At 34.4% G+C, this 20192-nt stretch overlaps 2 protein-coding genes across 2 annotated transcripts in view; both read left to right on the top strand.

The window, feature by feature from the left end:
* The window catches only part of LOC137396257 (uncharacterized), a 396156-nt gene that overhangs the window by 274791 nt on the left and 101173 nt on the right, over nucleotides 1-20192 (top strand). The gene's annotated exons all lie outside the window — the stretch shown is intronic.
* Nucleotides 8622-11700, top strand: LOC137396972 (uncharacterized). Its single transcript, XM_068083254.1, has 2 exons — nucleotides 8622-9212; nucleotides 11515-11700. Exons 1-2 carry the CDS (start codon nucleotides 8672-8674, stop codon nucleotides 11646-11648), a joined length of 675 nt encoding a protein of 224 aa, XP_067939355.1. The 5' UTR covers nucleotides 8622-8671; the 3' UTR covers nucleotides 11649-11700.

The raw sequence follows: 20192 nt of genomic DNA on the forward strand, positions 1-20192 counted from the left end.
GTTATTTCGACCTCTATAGGGCAATTAAAATTATATAAATATTTCACTTAAACATTTTCTGTCACCTGCAAATTCATAATAATTAATGAGACCACATAGCATAATGCAAAATATGTTCTATCCTAATATACCCTACTTTGTCATTGATTGTCGGTTAGTCCATGTAAACTCTAGGCACTATGTGCTCTGTACTTTTTGCTATATTTTTAATAATAGTTTGTTTCAAAGCCTCATCAGCTCTTTAGAATCAACCTCCTAAACATCATATTTAATTGAAAATGAAAGATTTCCTGGGCAGTAAGCCAGAAGGCACTCCATTAATGCAGGTATCGGGATATAGTATGCTGATTTTCATGAGTTCAAGTCCTGCGCAAAACATTGTTTCATGGACCACTGTAATACCCGCTTGTTTTATTTCCTAAGTATAACGGTTTTAAACATGATGGCAAGTATGGCAATCTGTTTTAGCTTTCTGGTTTTAGCAGAAGAAAAGTTGCAATAATAAAGTTAGGCTTACATGACATATTCAAGTTACCAAACTAGAGAAGCTTTTTATGAGCAGACTGAGAGAGCTTCATGTTTTGTGTATGACTTGTTTATTGTTAAATACAGGCCCTCTCCAAACAATGCAGTCAAACTTGGCAACTTTAAAAATTTTATTTTTCAGATAGACAGGCGTTTATCTATTTAATCACAAACTCAAGAACGCACCTTCTCATGTGTTAAGAGCATTTGCTTCAACTGATTGGTTCATTGACGGTTGTCGTAAATGCAGTGCAACACTTTGTGCCAAAAATTTAATTGGTATTGCGTGAATCTTAATATGTTTTTAGCAGTAAGCCTTAGGCTATCAAGTCTATAAGTTTATCAAATAAAAAAACTAATTTAGTCTGTAAAAATCTAACTCCCTGGCAATGTTCAGCTTACGGCTAGAAATTTGTGAAAATTACCAAACTGCAAGTCAAGTTTGGGCCATAAAATATATACCTGAAATTTCTAGATGTGTTACATGTGTTTGTGAATGAACAAGTCTGATAGATCTTAAGCTGTAGAATATTTTACTATTTATAATGGGTTTAGAATCATTGAGATGTTTCCTATTGTTCTACAGTGTGACATTGTCTCAAGCTACAGTGATACTAAAAACATCATACAACAGCTGGTTGATGAGGTTCTACCATCAATAAACCTACCTTCACTCAGCAAAGTGAAAGACAAATGTAAGCTGTTTTACACTATTACAAATGCTATTAGTATTAATGAACTAATTAACTAATTTATAATAGCAGACATATGCTAACAGTTTTATACTAATAACCTTATAACCTAAACGCTTCTTAACTATTCTTAGCTACTGTAAACCATTAATTACTCTTACTCAATTTTTATTTTACTGAGACGATTAGGTTTTTAGTATATCATCGTAATCCTCATAATCATTCAATTTATCATTCTCATAACTCGTTATATTAAAAAAAAACATTTAAGTTTTCTCCTATTTTGCAACGTCAAATAATTGACACCATAGTATAATTAATACCAAGATAATCAGCATTAAAATCTTCATCAGCTTATTCAACAAAAACCTAAAAATGTGATGCAGAATGAGTTTAGACTTTTTCAGCACTTTTTGCTGACACCGTAAATGACAAGCTGAACATATTTCAAGCTTCACAGGTTATAATTAATATACCTCCTATTGTTTATGACCTTATTATTATTATTATTATTATTATCATGTTATGTTACAAGATCATTTTTCTCTGCTTTTTGTCTAGGAGTATACCAGTATCCAGGAAGGTTTGCTTACTTCAGATATCCAGCACTTTCCATTCATAGTTTGGCAGATAGTAACATAATGGATAACTGTGTATTGTCGATTTCCTTCCTTGTTGTTATTTTTTGCTAAGAAAAAATAAATAAAGTAATTTCCTTAGTACCACTACTCAAGAGATGATAATCATCTAAACTCAAAGGTGAAACTTCTGAAGCTGTAATGATTCTGAGAAGGCAAAGAAAAAAAGTTGTTAAAAGCATTTTTGCAAAATGAAACTATGTACAGTTTGCTGTAAGGATGTTTTCTGTGAACAGAGTATTTTTTCTGTTTGTAAAGGTTTAGGAATAATAGTCTATTTTATTAACTAAACACAAATTAGAAGTGTTTTTATGAAGACTGGTAAAGCAGCACCACAAGAGTCTTGGCTATACACAAACACTGTTCTAATCCACACTACCCAGCTCATGGTATGCCATGAGTTTAAGTAGATCCAAATGGTGATCTCCACAAACAAAGTCACAAAAGTAAACAAAGCTGTTGAGGTAACCAGTCAGTAAAGACAGTTATCAAAGAGTTCCAATGTGAATAACTCTTTCAATATAGTACAAAATAATGGTTTCCGATGTCAGCAGTAGCAGTTTGTATTGGATAATTTGAATTTTGAAAAAAAATAAACAATAAGATTAGGAAGTAAGCTTCATGCATAAACCTGGAGACACAAAAACTTATAGTGACACAAACTAATAAGTAGAAACAAGTCACACAATCTTCCACTAACAAAGACTTAATTTAGTATATTTTGTAACAGTTTAGTATAAAATATAAATGCTGTTTTGTGTTACTGTGCATTGTATTTTATTTTATGATGATGTGTTTCATTATCATATGTTTTATTACACAATGTTGTGCTAAACTATAGATGCACAATATATATTACTACGGTAAATACTATATACTACTCAGCTATATTGTTATTATTTTATTTTATCAATATTTTATTATTAACTTCATCAATGTGTTAACATTATCACTTAATTACACTATTTTGTTTAACATTGGGGCTTCTTACATTTTGCTATTATACATTATACTTATTACATTATAATATTATACTTATAACAATATAATAAACTATATTACATTATATTATTTATAATTAACCCAAAGTATAATTATCTAACAAATCCCACTTTATGTTATTCCTTGGTATACTTTGTTCATCGGACCAGTTTTGAATTTGATTACACATGTAAGATTCTTTAGTAGCTGACTGAAGATGGTTGAGTGGTCTGAAAAACCATTAATCTGTAGTTTTTGCTCATGCTTTCATACAACAGGGTTTAAGTGAGCTTTAGATTCCTGTCATGAACTACTATTATAATAAAGTGGACCCTTACATATACAGTCAAACATGGATAACTCGAACTTCAAGGGACCGAGCAAAAGTGTTCGAATTATCAGAGCGTTCAAGTTATCAGAGCACTGTCACAAGTCCATGTATTTACTTATTTATTAGTAGATACATGTACATATGCAAACTATACTATAAATCAAAAGCACAAATGGCTTGTTTCAAATTAAATGCTTCTAATGTAAAGTTTAAAACGTTTTTATCAAAAAGTATAGAGATTTTTCTATCACTTGAGATTGGTTTTATGTTTGAGGTGATGTTATTGCCAGGACGTTTTTTTAGATTGACATTGGCAAAACTTGATCGTTGTTGAAATGCTCAAAAGAAAAGACATCTTTTTCTTTTGAGCGTTTTACCCACGATCAATTTTGCCGACTTTTCTTGAAGTTTATGCAACTTCAAGAAAAAGTTACCAAAGAAAAATCCCTTACTTTACCTGGGATTCGTTAACAGCAACACTCCGAGGCAGTTCAATTAAAAGTTTTACGAGGTTTAACGGTACATTGTATATCACTCACGCTTTTTGAATGGATACTTATTGAATGTACACACGTATTCTGTGTTTAGGTCAAACGATGAATAGTTTTTTTAGCTAAGACACGTATACGTTTAATAAAAACAATTCTTAAGACGTTTTAAACATTCAACATTCCGACGTTGATTCAACACGGAATCAACGTCGAAAAAATATTCGTCACGAGCTAGCCGGGTCACGCACTCAAAGATTTTCGCCACGCACATACAAAACAACATGCTGTTTTTGTTTTGTATGTGCGTGGCGAAAATCCTTGCGCGCGTGACCCGGCAAGCCCGTGCTATTAATCGTATAGCAGTATAAATCAAATTTGACCAAACCTTTAGAAAAGTCGTTGACAAAATTATTTTGCCGATGGTGGTAATAACAACGCTTATGAATTACGAAAATATGAGGTTTACTTCTATGGCTTTGAATAAAGTGATTTTCTAAAGCGATAACAACCGTTTCGGTAGCCGTTGGGCAAAAAAACAGTTCGAATTAACAGTGTTGAGTTCGAGTTATCTATAGCAATTTATCATTACGTGGGAACGGACCAAAGAAACTGTTCGAATTAACCATGTTTTCGAGCTATCCGTGGCCGAGTTATCCATGTTTGACTGTAGTTTTAATTTCTTCCAGTATGGGCATCCCAAGGCAAGCATTTTGTATGGAGGGCAATGAAAACCCAAAGTAAATATTTAATGTGAAAACCCTGTAAAAAAATCATGAAGCTCAATATATGTACTGTACATATTAAAATGGTTTCAAAATAGCATTTGAGCTGTAGTAACTATAGTTCCATACAGTAATTTTAGTGTGTTTAGGAGTTTAGATTTGCCAAAAAATGTAGCATTACAATGTAATATCTCCAGTACATACTGTATGGATTTTTTACCTTTGAAGTAAGCATAGAGCGTATAGGTTGAGTTTACCATAAATGAATTTAGCTTATCAAACATGTACGTGTACTAAGTTTTAGCATGTATTTTTAATTGTTTTGCTGAACGTCAACTTATTCGTTGCTAAAGTTGTGTCATTCATCTGCCTCCGGTTTCATAATGCGAACAAGTTCCCTGCGTTCTACATTGAGGGGCAAATAAATTATATAACATCGTCAGAGTAACTCGAGGGCACGCTGGGGTATATTGCCTTTCTCGCAAAGTTCTTCACGCATGTACTGATCAGTGTCCTGTTGTTATCATAACTACTGTATCGTTATAACCTATTCCTGCAAATGAGCAAATATAGTTACTGCATGATAATTAGTTTAATTATTGTCAAGATTAACAGACCATAATTTTAAAAAAAAATCACCTCATACTATTTTTGCTTTCATAGAAAACTGCCTTTTCATAGCTTGTGATGCTTTCCATGACGCGTACCTTATCCCAAAAAACATTTTTACGTTCCCGGAATGTTTCGAAAAGTTCAAGAAATTTTTCATTGCATTTTTTTCATGAGATTATTGGTACACACATTTTCAACGATCCGGCAACAGTGTGGGAAATACATTGTTCGAACGTATTCCCATTGTTGGAACAGTAAGGGAAATACGTTCCAGCAATGTTGTAGGAAATACATTGCTGGAATGTATTTCTCACAACATTGCAGGAAATATGTTGCTGGAACGTATTTCCCACAACGTTCCATCAATGTTGTGGGACTATGTTGCTGAAATGTTCAGCAAATGATCTAGCATAACATTCACACAATATTGCAGTTATTAGCTAACATCCCATGATGGTTACGCTTAAAACTTTGATGGGATGTAAAAGCTGTGCATTTTCAAATATTCCTATAACATATTTATAACATTGGTAATATGCACTGATCACACCTTACCCTGCAAATCTTAGTTAAGCTATAATGGTCATTAAAAGTTTGAATGTGAATGCACATACAATTGCCTATTCTGTTTGTTCAGCCAACCACATTTAATATTCCTTTGCAGATGTCATATTGTTATATATTTATTTGGTATTAGTGTATCATATTAGTAACACAAAACATGTGTATAACATAATTAAATGATGGCCATCTAATTAGTTGTAAAGTATGTCTCACCCTTTTAGGTATTAAAATCCACATTCTGATGCACCATTAGAGCTAATGGAACCTTGCCATTTTGCAATATTTCTTATCAAGTGCGAAAATTGTATTTTGTTATGACTTTTGTTTTTCTTTACATGAATCATTTAAAATAAAAATGTTTTTCTACAATATTTAGTTTGTTTTTAAATCTCTAATGAAAAAGTGTATAAAACTTAATTAGCTTCATTTTAAATAATCTTTCATTATTAAAGGGTGACAACTTAAAAAAACCATGCATTTTTTGTAACATTCTAGCTAGAACGCTAAAGAAATAAGCTTTGCCAATGTTATCATAACATTGTTAGAGAACACTCCTATTGAATGTCTCAGCAATGTTCCAGGGATGTTACCCTGGAACGTTTGTGCATAAATGTATATGTAACATTGACATGCAACATAACTGGAATGTTTGAGTGTTACATAATTTTTACCTTCAAATGAATGTATAAGCGATGTTAACGGATTGCTACTTCAGAATGTTGTATGGATGTTTACACTCAATCATTCTAGAGCTGGGACATTCTATATTAATGTTCTCTACCAATGTTATGATAACGTTAGCAAAGTTTGTGAATGCAACACTCTACCGAATGATGTGATAATATTTTTGCACAACATTCTGCACAATATTCCTGTGACATGGTTTGAACATAATTCTACAATGATCATCAGATAACGTTTGTAGAACATTATAAAATTGTTTGCTTGGAATTTATTTTTACAATAATATTACGTAACATCCCAAAATGTTGTTGTTAGTTGGGATAGGCATTATAATTGGGATATAAGACAGCATATGGATCTGGTTTGACTTAGACTTAAATATGGGAAGCAAACCTGAATTCAGTGCTACACACTATATTTATCATAATCTTTATACATTTACTAAGTCTTTATGATATATATATATATAAATATATATAGATATATATATATATATATATATATAAATATATATATATATATATATATATATACAGTAATACTTCAACTTACGAGTGCTCCAACGTACGAAAAACTTTAGATACGAGCCAGCACTAACATAGCACATAGCACTTAGCACTAACATACGAGCCATGTTTGAGATATGAGCACTTGAGCCAGTTGCCATGTATGCCGGAGGTGTTTTATGAGAACAGCATCACTCTGTATTATACAACTGCTCAGGTTATACTGTTGTACCGTGTTTTTGTGCACGATTTTCTGTGCAGAATTATGTGAATTAAACGTACTGTGCATAGACCAAAAGTTTGCCAGTAAAATGAAAGATAATACAAAGAAAAAGCAAATGATAACAATTGATATTAAACGGAAAAATATTGAAAAATACGCGAAATGTGTATGCGTGATTGAGCTAGCTCGGCAATATGACAAAAATACAGAAACTCATAATTATCAAACAGAAGGATTATATTCAGGGCATTTAGTTCGCAAAATGACTAACCATAGTTTCTAAACGGTGCCGCGATCTTCACGACCACTGATGGCAGTGGACAAACAATTGGCCGGTGACAGCGTAACTGAAACGATGCTATGTGAAAAGGCCGGCGCTATCTATCCAAACTGTTTAATAGACATTTGGACAAGCTGGCTAGTGGTCGTGCATTAACCAATTGTGATGACGCCTGTGTTCGTCCTAATGACAACATGTTGCAAGGGTGACAAAGGCAAACGTCCTTAGTTAGGTTTATCTTAAAACACCCTCTCATCCTGAAACAAAAAAAAATGAAAATTTTCTCGCTAACCGGCGAGAAACTTCAAACTATGAACGTCGAAAAATTGTTAATTACGTTTAGTTGAAAATGAAAGTTTGCTTTTAGGTTTGCTTTTAAGTTTGTCTTTTAACACTTATATAAAATCCAAATTTATCAAAGTCAAATGTTGTCACAAAGGATAACTTATATCTCCCTCCCTGGCAAATGCGAGTATTAACTGCTACTGTATGTATTTAATTTTACATTTTAATTGTACACATTTTCTTGCATTATTTTTTATTTGTTGCTTTTTAAAAGCATGTAGTATGTAAGGACAATAACCAACATGTTCTTTCTGTTACAATATCTTGTTTTGAGTGTTTTATTTGCTTTTTTAGAGTATGGAAACCAATCAATATATATTTAATTGTTTTATTTATAAATAAATTGCACCAACATGCGAGTAAATTGACATACGAGCTCAGGCTCGTAACGCATTATGCTCGTAAGTTGAAGTGTGACTGTATATATATATATATAAGTACTGTTGAATTTTTCTATGCCGAGCCTTAGAGATGGCTATACATGGATGCCATGCTGCCTTGTGATTAATGTAAATGTTTTGTAGCATCAGAGTAGCTAAAATAATTAAATTGAAATAATGACAATAAATCAATAGTGACAAGTTTTTTAATTAGTTTTTATGATCAAGCTAAAATGTAGAATAATTGGTAAAACACTTCTTTTAAATTATATTAAAACAAAAAACTATATCAAAAAATAATAAAAATACGTGAATTTTTTGCTTAAATGTTTTTGGAAGCAGGTTCTGAATAACAAAAAAAATTTGTATACTTCAGAATTACAAACTTTGTATAAATACAATTATGACGGTGCAGTCTGAGTGTTCACTTGACTTGCATCTTCATATCCACTATTAGTGCTCACACTCAAACATTATTTATTGCATGCATTATTATACAATGCATTTTCCCTTATTCACAGGTGGTAGCTGTGAGGTAATGCTAGAAGTTGTCTCCACCGACGGGTTTTTAATTGATGAGCAGCTGAAGCTTCGACCTTGTAATCCTCTTCCAAAGTCCCTCAAACTCCTTCACACAGTCTCTTTACCATCATTTCCTTGTTCAACTAAAGTCTGGAACTCTCAAATATTAACTGGAATGAGGAATAAAACAGTAGCTACAATTGACAGCAACTACCAAGTAAAAGGCTCATTCACTACATTCTACAACTACCCTGGGGCAATGGAGGTCTACAAAGACAGACTATATACAACAGTGTATGGTAATCCTTGGACCATCTATGTGCATGATCAGCAGGGAAAGCAAGTCACTTCCTGGACTCACAATGACAATGATAACATTTTCACAGGACTATCCATCACTTGTGATAAAGTAGTTGCTCCAGACAGAAATAACAAGCTTCTCATCATCTACTCACTGACAGGGAATAAACTCAAAGACATTTATTGTCCTCAGCTTAGCCAATATTTTGTCTCACTCTGTGTTTCAGGATCAGACAAGGTTGTTGTGTCTGACTATGGCTCATCTCAAGTCTGCTTGATAGACATATCTCAAGGTCAGCTGCTTTGGACTTGTAAAGATGTTCCTCATCCACTAGGTGTAGCCTCCTATGGAGAGAGATATGTCCTGTTGGCAGCATCTGCCAGCAGCACTCTGAGAATCCTGGATAGTTCAACTGGTTGGTGTATTTATAAATGATTTACAGAATAGGTGTGAGCAGTTGTGCTGACAAATTAGCTGTACAATCTAGTATTTGATAGATATACTAGTAGATACATAGTGCTTATGTAAACCCATGTAATGCTACCCTGACTACTTTTCATAGTGAAATTAAACACTATACATAATAATAGAGAGCTCTGATAGTCTACTTGCTATAGACTTAGTATCAGCTCATGATTTAGAGTAACTGTATAATTTTCACTATTTATCCATAATTAGCCAATTGTTTAGGATTTGTCTGCACAATCAGTATACTATCGCTGATCAACTGAATATCATATAATTTACTAGTATAATATCCTGTGCCATCATCAGGTCTCAAAGTTGTACATAAAACTATGGACAGTCCTGTTACGAGATGGGAAATTAGAGGCACATACAATGTGTTCCAAAGGTGTTGAGGGACATAATTTCAATGAAGAAAAACAAAAACATTTATAATATTAAGTTTTTAATGAAAAAATTGCCTTTTACTTTATTCTTGCTTATGATGGTATGGTAAAAAAGGCAGTGGTTCTTTTAATGCTACTATAAACAAATTAAATAAAACTAAATTAATTTGGTTTTCGGTCGTTCTGTAAATTCATATTTTTTCTTTCTGTAACGTTTGAACTCAGTGTTAGACAAGCCCACCTTGTCTGGCGGCTTGTTTAAGTAAAATAGATTAAGTGTAATATTATATTCATAATACTAATATTTTTATAAACAACTTCACTTTATTTTGTCAATGAAGCTTGTATAATTGCTTGCTTACCCATATCAGTCAGTTTTGTAACTGCTGGTCACTACTATAGTTTCTATCAATATGTTTACTCTCTGCCATTGGCTCCCCTGATAGCTGGTATTTGGCACCATGCCAACCTTCCTGTGACTGTAAGAAGTAGCATAATATGAGCAGAACCGTATTGTTTCACAGAGTCCCGTGACCAAATGCCGGAAACAAAAACGCTTGATTCCAAACAAACCCGATCGACATACTGATCTCGAATGGAATATTCTTACCTCGCTCTCAACATCTCACTCTTTTGCATTTACTTTACTTTATTATAAAAAATCATTTGTAGTTTCTTGTAGGGAATTTGGTCTTTTTTCAAATGGTGTATAATACAACAATCATTTTCAGAGCGACTGCCAATGGGAGTATTTTATGTTGGTTAGTGTTGCGGCCTCTCCATTATAACTTATATAAAACAATAGTGGGCGCGGCTTGTTTGTTTGGAGCCGTGCGAGCTCCGATATGCGCATCCGTTAGCAGCGAAACTCTGTGAAGTTATAGAGCTCTGTACTGGCAGAGTCATATAGCTTTAAAAAGTCTCGCGACCAAAACCGGAAACAAAAACGTCTGATTCCAAACAAACCCGATCGACATACTGATCTCTAAGGGAATATTCATACCTCGCTCTCAATACCGCTCTTTTTTGCATTTACTTTACATTTTTACAAAAACGTTATTAGCAGCTTATTGTAGGAAATTTTGTTTCCTTTCAAATGGTTCATGATACAACAATCAATTTTAAAGCGACTGCTAATGGGAGTATTTTTTTGTTGATTAATGTTGCGGCCTCTCCATTATAACTTATATAAAAATAGTAGGCATGGCTTGTTTGTTTGGAATCGAGCGAGCTCCCGTATACGCTTCTGTTGGTCGCGGGACTCTGTTAAACTATACGACACTGGATATGAGGAACTAGTTATTGACAATAAGTTCGTACTCTAGTCAGGTGGTACTCAGTCTATTTTTATTCTGCAAGATGGGCCTTTGAAAGGGCAGCCCGTCTAGTAAGCTGAGACCTGATCTCTAACAATGAGGCTAAAGCTGTACTGTCAGCTTAGTGTAAAAATAACTCAATAAAGTAAGGCATAGCTGAGGAAGTGATAATTTTGAAGTGTGACTTTGAGCGGAATAATTTCTTATAATAAAATGTAAGGAAATAGCGAATACAACTTTATAGAGATTTGTTCTGCAGCCATGAGTGAAGTTACAGATTGTAGGCTTAAAACTTTGATGAAACATTTACTTTAACCAAACGGTCTTTCAAGACACCCTAACTAATTAGCTATAAGGAGCATTGGTGAAGTTCTTTGGCAGTGCAGTGATTGATATTTTTTCTTGCGGAAGGATAACTCTTCGACTAGTTTTTCTAGTTAGTGACTGAAGAAAACAGTTTAAAACTTCAAATAAATTATATTAAATTATATTAAACAGTATTGAAATCAGGAGAATGCTAAGACTGTTGATTATTCTTATTATATTGTAGGTAAGGCGGTCTCAGAGCTGACAGACAAAGCTATTGATAGTGGTTGGGTGCATGACATGGACATATCTGGAGACAGATTCATTGTAGCTAACTGGAATAGAAATAACATAGCAGTCTTCCAGCTACAACCATAGCTGTTGCTTCATCAGTCTGAATTGCTGCCATATCTTTCTTATAAAAAGCTATAAGCTACTCTAAAAATAGTAAGAGAGACGTACCCATGTTGTGAGAATGGTTGATATGTAGCTGTTTACTGCTCAGGAGAAAGACTGATTAGCGGTACACATAAGTCTAATGTTTCCATCATCAAAAGTTGTCTTCCTTCGCCTTTACTTTGCTCATTATGATTGGTTTGTTCATGAAGAAAATTTGAAATATTATAAGATTTTTGGTTTTTATCTAATATTCCAGCAAATCAATTAATAATAACATGCATATTGACAACTTTTAATCCTCATCATAAAGCTATTCATGCTTTAAGAACAGCGATCTAAGATTATTACCAGTAGTAACTTTACCAGATAATGCTTCCTGTTGACTAAATATGTGAATATGGCTTGGCTGCCTTGCAATAAGCTGACATAGCGTTGATATTAGTACACAAGTTCATTAAATTACATTATATGTCGATTTGACATTGTACTAGCTTTATCAACAATAACTTCAATTTAATTATTTACCTAGATGTTTTTTGTTTTTAGTACTTCCTGTTTCATATCAACTAACGCATTCAAAACACAAATATTATGTTGTTGTATATATTAAGTTCAATTTCATATTACTAGTTCATTAACTGAGTATGTTATTATATTCAATAAAGGAAGATTAGAAAAAAGCCCTTGTTATGGTATTTCTATGTATTTCAAATCATCAGCCATTTGACAATCATTTGTATTTATTATTCTTAAATCATCAGTATTTATTGACTCACATCTACTGCTGGTCTCCTAACAATGTTAGCACGGAGGGGTTGTTGTAGATTTAGTTTCACTTTCTCACGGATAAACATAAACAGAATTTTAAACGTTTTCACTATAGAAAGTATCAGCATTATTCTTCCATTGTAGTCGTTTTTTATAGTAGAGGAAGTCTTATGGCTAAAATGTTTCAAGATTAAAATTGACGAAACATGATGGCCTGACAAAGCGAGTAGGATTCAACCTAATGGAGTAATTCACAGAGATAGCTCCTGACATGTTATGCCTAGATAATCTTTTGACAGTGTGCCAAATATACTAGCAGAAAGCTGAAATGCAGTGCATACTCAAATTATCTTTTTCATGAGTAATATTCTTATTTGCTAAAGTAAAACATACCCACAGTGTTTTTTACAAAGTATAGCTGGCAAAAGTTTTTTAATCGTCAATCTTTGCCATTAAACCTGACTTGGAGATGCTGAATTGAAGCTTTGCACTTCGGTAGTCATGACCTGTGCACTGGCGACACTAATTTTTAACCTAACTAAACAACTCCTAGTGCTTGGCAGTGCTTTAACCTTTACTACAATGTAGAAGAAAGCTGAAATGGTTTGGAGCCACCACGTGCAGGTTCTCATTGTGGCGCACAATGTTTTTCTTTAATTGGCATGTTATACCGTTATGACTTGGAATGTTAGGTTCTCAATTACTGTGTACCCTTAGGATATGATTACTCTAATATACCATATTTTCACCTTACAAACGTAAACATGGTGAGGTTTTTACCTCATCATACAAGTTTTATTTCGCCATAAAAATTCATAAATATTTTTGCCCAAGTTCCAATTTTGCAGTCAGGGTACTTATTACATGCGTCGAAATAACAAAGATGCCGAAATGTGGTTCGCTAAAGACATTTCATAACGTTTTGATGAAACACGATTCCCAATCTCTCTCAAGTAAGAATTCCATATTGGTAATTTTGTGAAAAGTACATAGGCGGGAGCAAATATTCATCTTTAGTGTTATACTCACTATTAGTATAAACTTTTATTCAGCATACGAGGTCTGATCAACAAGTTTTAGGAATGGCTGTATTGTTGCAATATAGATAGTTCTACAAACAAACTAACTTAGTCTCCTTCAAAATACATTCCTTAAGAGTCTATACATTTAGTCCAACGCCGCTGCCATTGCTCAAAGCAGTGACAGAAGTCCGCTTTCTTCAGGGTCCGCAACTCCGAAGTTGTATTTCTTTTAATTGATTCGATGTCTTCAAATCGTTTACCCTTAAGGGAAAATTTTAACTTTGGAAACAACTAGAAGTCACAGGGAGCAAGGTCTGGTGAGTACGGGGGATGAGGCACAATAGAGATGGAGTGTTTGGCACAGAATTCATTCACAGTCAAAGATGTGTGTGCTGGGGCGTTATCATGAGGTAACCTCCAACCACCTGGTTTTGCTAAAGCTGGTCTTTTGCGCCTGATACTTTCTTTCAAGCGCCTTAAGATAACTCTGTAATCATACTGATTAACAGTAGTTCCTGGAGGTAAGAATTCTTTGTGTACTATTCCATCAATGTCAAAGAAAACAACCAGAAGCGTTTTGATCGTTGACTGTGACATCCTCGCCTTCTTTGGTCTAGGAGACTCAGGTGACTTCCACTGTGAACTCTGCATTTTGGTTTCAGGGTCGTACCCATACACCCAGCTTTCATCAGCTGTTATAACTGTTTTTAGGAAGTCGGGATCATGCAGTACTGCTGTCTTAAGTTCGCTACAAATGTCAATTCTTCTCTGCTTTTGATCATCATTCAGCAAACGTGGAACAAACTTTGCAGCTACGTTATGCATGTTAAGATCATCTTTTAATATTTTATGAATAGTACCCAAAGAAAGCCCAGTTTGTTGGCTTACTTCTCGTATAGTAACACAGCAATCAGCGTGGACTATAGCCTTTACAGTGTCAATAGCAGTGACAGTCCTTCGTGATGTTGGAGCTCGACAGCGTTTATCGTCTTCAACCTCTTCTCTTCCTTCTTTAAACCGTTTGTGCCATTCATAGACTTGTGTTTTCTATAGGGACTCATCCCCGAAAGCTGTATGCAACATTTGAAAGGTATCTAATGGTGATTTACCGAGTTTGGCACAAAATTGTATACAGACGCGTTGTCCGTTTTGCTCGGCCATTTTGAAAAATTCGCCGGAAGATCCAAACGAGTCCATGATTCTATTAATATTGCTTAGCAACGACTACGAATTTTGGCCTAACACTTTCTGTACAAACTAATTAGGAGTTGTTCTTTTGTTTGCAACCATGAAAAAGTAACTCTGACATAGACTACTAGTCATGATCACACAATTCCGGGAACTGATTGATCAGACCTCGTATGTATATAACTACAAGTATCTATATTTAATTTGTTAGCTATAGAATATGAGATCTATACAAGGGTTACAGGATGAAGGGTAAAATGATTTCCATGACAACAGAGTTGGAGATCATAAATAGATAGGAAGAAGGTGCCTGTATTAGTAATATTGCTAAGGAATGTGGTCACAACCAATCAACAATTGCAACTATTATCAAAAACAAGAAATCAATTAAAGCAAGCACAGGGAAGAGCTTATGACTGATGACTTGAAGGAGTCGAAAGCCATGCACAGGATCAACATTCAAGCGGGCCAACAATTTAGGGGTAACAAAGAAATAGGAGAGACAGAAAAGCCTACATCGACAGAAATCAATGAAGTTTCATAAATCAATGAAATCAATGAATCATGAAATCAATTCATAAGTTGGTATGAAAACCTTACTAGGTTCATTGAAAAAAACATCCGGAAAAAGTTCTCACTGGCCGTGTTATGGACAACGTTAATGAAAGGGGAATGAGCTATTTTAGAGAAATTTTGAGTAGTCGTCAGAAACAGACTTCATTGAATAGATTTTTTTCAAAAGTCAAGTGTTAAAAAGCACAGATGATAACAATGAATCTGACATAATAGCTAGAGTTGAAATCAAAACTGAAAAAAATACTATTAGATTAAGTTTTTAAAAAATAAACTTTTTATCTCAAGTGTTTAATTTACTGATTCAGACTGATTTATTAAAACATACTATACCCTACAGGATGAATTTATTCACGGAGTTATATTTCGCGAAAATTGTCTTTTCATGCATATTTGCAGATGAAATTATTCGCGGCTGAAAACTGACACTCTAAGAAAAGTTAACTCTATTGCGGCTAGTAATAGAGTTATTCCTACGCATGTGCACACCACATGTTCCGGTTTATATTTAGCTTACAACTGTGAGACGATCATGCTGAACTATGGAAAACAATTTTTGCTGCGTCCAGAGGTTTTCACGAATGTTCATCGCCTTAGAGGCCTTGGATAAGCCAACAACTTGTGGTAAGTAATGAGTTTTTTACATTTGCTAAATTAGTTGAATTTTACTTTGGTTCTTCGGTAAAACACAATACTAATTTTTTCCATCCCCACTGCTTCATTATTTGTTTTAGTGTGAGAGAGAGATTTTTCATCATACATCGAGGAACAATTATTGCAAGGGTGGTAGATTTCATTCTTAGAAGATCACCAAACTTTCAGGGAGGTCTGGAAATTGAGGTTGAAGTGACTGCAGCTACTTACGAGAAGAATATCTCTGTTTTTAAAAGAGGAACAAAAACGCCTTTACGAGCACAAGTCTTTGGCCAACCGGCAGAACTTTGCAATAGTAAGCCACGAGGAGAGTTCTGATGATAACTTCTTTACCAGCCATGTAGTAGCGAGAGAATTGCCTTCAACACCTACCCAAGACAGTGACAGCGACAGAGCTGCTATTACCAAAATACATGTAACTAGTCAGAAAGCACCATTACACGCTAGTATTCACATATCAAGAGTACCAGTTTAATTTTATTGCTAGTCAACCGCCACATGGACTAAACTGTTTATATTTACTCCATTCATCGCTTTGTGATATTTTTTTGTATTTTAAATATTTTGTTTGTACACTTAAGTTTGTAATAAAATATAATACATCTATACATGAAATAAATTTTATAACTTGATCATGTTTGCTACAGCAATATCAAGGAGTTGTTGTCGATGAAGGAGTATATATATAGTAACTTATTGGCAATAATTTCATTTCACAAATAGAAATGTTTTTCAAATTAGGCCATACAACAATAGTAAAACCAAAAAAAAGGAAAAAAAAACAACAGTTAGCCAAGGGTATAGGTTGACTGGTTGCCTATCTGCCAATATTCCTGCCTCGATGAACATTACTACTTGTTTTTAGTTTTCATAATCAGAGTAGGTTGTTTTATTCTCAATCTGCAGTAAACACAAAAAGGAAAAAAGATTAATGAGTGTTGAGGAAGTACTAAAACAATAGCTGAAGTATTTGATGAAAGCGATCAGTTTTTAAACAAAAGAATTAACTAATGCAGTTGATTATGAAAAAACGTATCTGCACTGCAAATCAAATACATACCATAATGTCCAGATCAGAATCATGATCGTCCTTGACTTCGGTATTAGAGATTGATGGAGTTGATTCTAATGTAAAAAGGCGAGGAGAGCTTTTTTGCTATGCTGAAGCCATGCCGAATCACTTGTAAAAACCTTGAATATATTTGTAAAGTTTGACGCAATGGCAATAAAGCTCAAAGCCTGGCGATGAATTTAAAGGAGTTTTGGAACTCGGCTACGTTTAGTACTTCTGCCTCGCGGCTATTTTCGCGATGACGCCATTCTGCATATCTTGTGACAACCTCGAATAATTTTGTAAATAAAGGTAATGCATTGCCAATGGTGTTAGCTCAAAGCTCAGGCAATGATTTTAAAAATGCTTTGGAACTCAATTACGTTTAGTATTTACATTAAAAACTAGGCTAGCGACTAGTTTTCAATTTGATGCAGTAGTTATTCTCTCTTGTGATTAAAAATAGAACTAATTATTCACTGAATTTAATAATTCGCGGGATTGACTGTTCGCAAAATCGCGAATTTTTATGCCCAACGAATATTTTCATCCTGTAGGGTATATGTCAAGTTGGCATTGTACTAGCTTTATCAACAATAACATCATATTATATGATTATAGGCTTTTTTTCGGTTTTTGTACTTCCTGCTATATATCAACTAACACATTCAAAACACAAATATATTATTGTTGCTTGTAATAAGTCTAGTTTAATATTACCGGTTCAATAGTTGAATATATTATTACAGCCAATAGAGGGAAAATTAAAGCTCACCATATTGTATTTTTACATATTTAATGTGAGCTTTAATTTTCCCTTTATTGGCTGTAATAATATATTCAACTATTGAACCGGTAATATTACATTAAAGCTGTAAGTAAGTTGACACTTTCAATAAAACACATAAGCATGTTACTCCATTAAAGCAAAAACTAACAACTTATTCGGCTTAAATTTGATGTTTTGTGAGAAAATTAGAAAACAGCAATCAATTATCTATTGTACTTCAAATGAATGGTTTTGCTATATCTGCTGAATGTTCATGAATGGTTTAAAACCAGCCATAAATACAAATACTAAGCGTTAAATACAAATATTTTCCCTTTTAAAGAAGCAGTATACACAGTAAAAACCCTGCTATAAGCCTTGTGCAGTAATCATGACTTCTGGCTTCACGAAAATTCTTGAAGATTGACTTGCAACAAAGTTCAAATAACAGTTATTTGGTATCAAAAGTTTTGCCATGTCTTACTATGATGTGTTTTTGGTGGAATATATAGGACAATGTGATTACAAGCTCTTAAAAGCTCAATAACGAACAGTTAATCGCAGCCATCACCAAAGAAGGCATAGTTTAGAATCTCTTTATTTCGATGACAATTCAAACAATGTGGCAATTGTTTTGACATGTGATATTATCGCTTGAAGTTTAAGGCCAATAAATGGCTCAGAGTAAAACCTCCCGTATAACTAGTTTATGACAAACATATATATATATAGGGAAATTGGATTACAAGCTGTTAAAAGCTCAATAACGAACAGTTAATCGCAGTCATCACAAAAGAAGCCACAGCTTGGAATGTCTTTATTTCGATGACTACTCAAACAATGTAGTAATTTTTTTGACATGTGATATTATCGCTTGAAGTTAAAGGCCAATAAATGGCTCAGAGTAAAACGTCTCATAGCACTAGTTTACGACAAACACTTCGGGTTCTACCGGAAAACCTGTATTAAATATAGATGCACACTACTATACAGTTTTGTTTTAGCCTGGTCTAACCGTCAAGTCGTAATCGGATCAGGTGACCCATACTTCCTGCCAAATGGCGCGAACAATTTCTGCAGCATTTTTTGACTATCACAGATGACCAACAGAGTTGTCATCTTTAACAAATGATGATATGCACTCCTTTGAGCTAAGGTTAACAAATTAAAACCATTTTTAAGGTAGGTTTGTAAATTTGTAATAAGTATATTTGTAAAGATATTCCAACCAATGAGGTTGCATTAACATGTAAACAGAAGCCATTGTGTTCAACTACGTTCTGTTTCATTTGTTTTTGAAAGGGATTCCAATCTATGGCAAATTCGTAATGACTGCGATTAAATGTTCGTTTTTGAGCTTTTAAGAGCTTTTAATCACGCTTCTATATTTTTTGCACCTACAACACAGCAGAGTAAGACATGGCGAAACTGTTGATACCAAATACTGTATTGTGAACTTTGATGCAAGTCAACCTTTAACACTTTTTATTATATAATAATTATATAATGCAGTGAAAAGTGGTGTGCATACAAATGACTGAAAATATAGGGGCCTCCGGGCGCTCTGGTCTTTTTCATTTTTGTGGTTTCTAATATCTTTCTACCTATCGTCTCTTGGTAGGATGGTACACTTGGCAGTCGGCCATAGTATAACACAACATTCCTAAAGGCTGTGTCACCTGCTGAGTCTGGGCTTGACACGGTTTTGGCATCAGTTGGCTTTTTGGTGCCAGCTTTGCACCACACTCATCTCCATTTGACGCTTTGGGGCTAACTACTCAGAGGTCAACAGTGATCAGAGCCGGCGCTGTGGCTCACCGTAGTCCAGTCGCCAGACTTCATCTAATGTATACGTGCAGATGTCCTTAAGTAGATTCGGTGCCCATATTGACAGTGCTGCTTGGAAAACCAACTCCTGCTAGCAGCAACCTTTTTCTAACTATTGGATAGATTTTTTTTTTGCCTCCAAGAGAGAGGTTCATCGGCTGCAGGCCGTTCCAACGCTTGAGCTAGCCACCTTGAACACGGCCCAGGTTAGGCGGAGGCCTTCTTGGCACGTCTTCTGAACTGGGTGGTATGTTGGTTAGTTCCTCAACACTTCATTTATCCTGACAAGAGAGTGTTCAGCTTGCTGTTCACACGCTCCATGTCGGCCAATTTGTGAAGAGACAACTGAAGATAGCCTACTCAGCTTCAGTTCTGGCGACCCAACTATTGTTTTGGTTAGCCTCCCTTATGTACCTGTCTGTCCAAACTACCTGATTGGAGTTGCAGGTTCTTTGGCCCGGCATGCTCAACTGAGTGAAGTGGTACACCATTTCTTTGAGAGGTCAGCAGGTCATCTTCACTTTTTTCTAAAAGTCGGGTACTTGACTTCAACAAAGTGGTACACAGCATTATGAGACTCACCAAAAAAATGTACGCAGCAATAGAAGGACCTTGCTAAAAAATCTCTCGAATAACATTATGTTTAAGATGATAAGAGTTTAATAGCCCAA

This window comes from Watersipora subatra, chromosome 5, assembly GCF_963576615.1.
Source record: "Watersipora subatra chromosome 5, tzWatSuba1.1, whole genome shotgun sequence".
In the NCBI taxonomy this organism is placed as follows: Eukaryota; Metazoa; Bryozoa; class Gymnolaemata; order Cheilostomatida; family Watersiporidae; genus Watersipora; species Watersipora subatra.

Bases quoted from the DNA above. Each gene is read 5' to 3' on its own strand.
- LOC137396972 (XM_068083254.1), top strand. From the start codon at position 8,672: ATGAGGAATAAAACAGTAGCTACAATTGACAGCAACTACCAAGTAAAA. The intron at 9,213-11,514 runs GTTGGTGTATTT...ATTATATTGTAG, and splicing joins AATCCTGGATAGTTCAACTG to GTAAGGCGGTCTCAGAGCTG.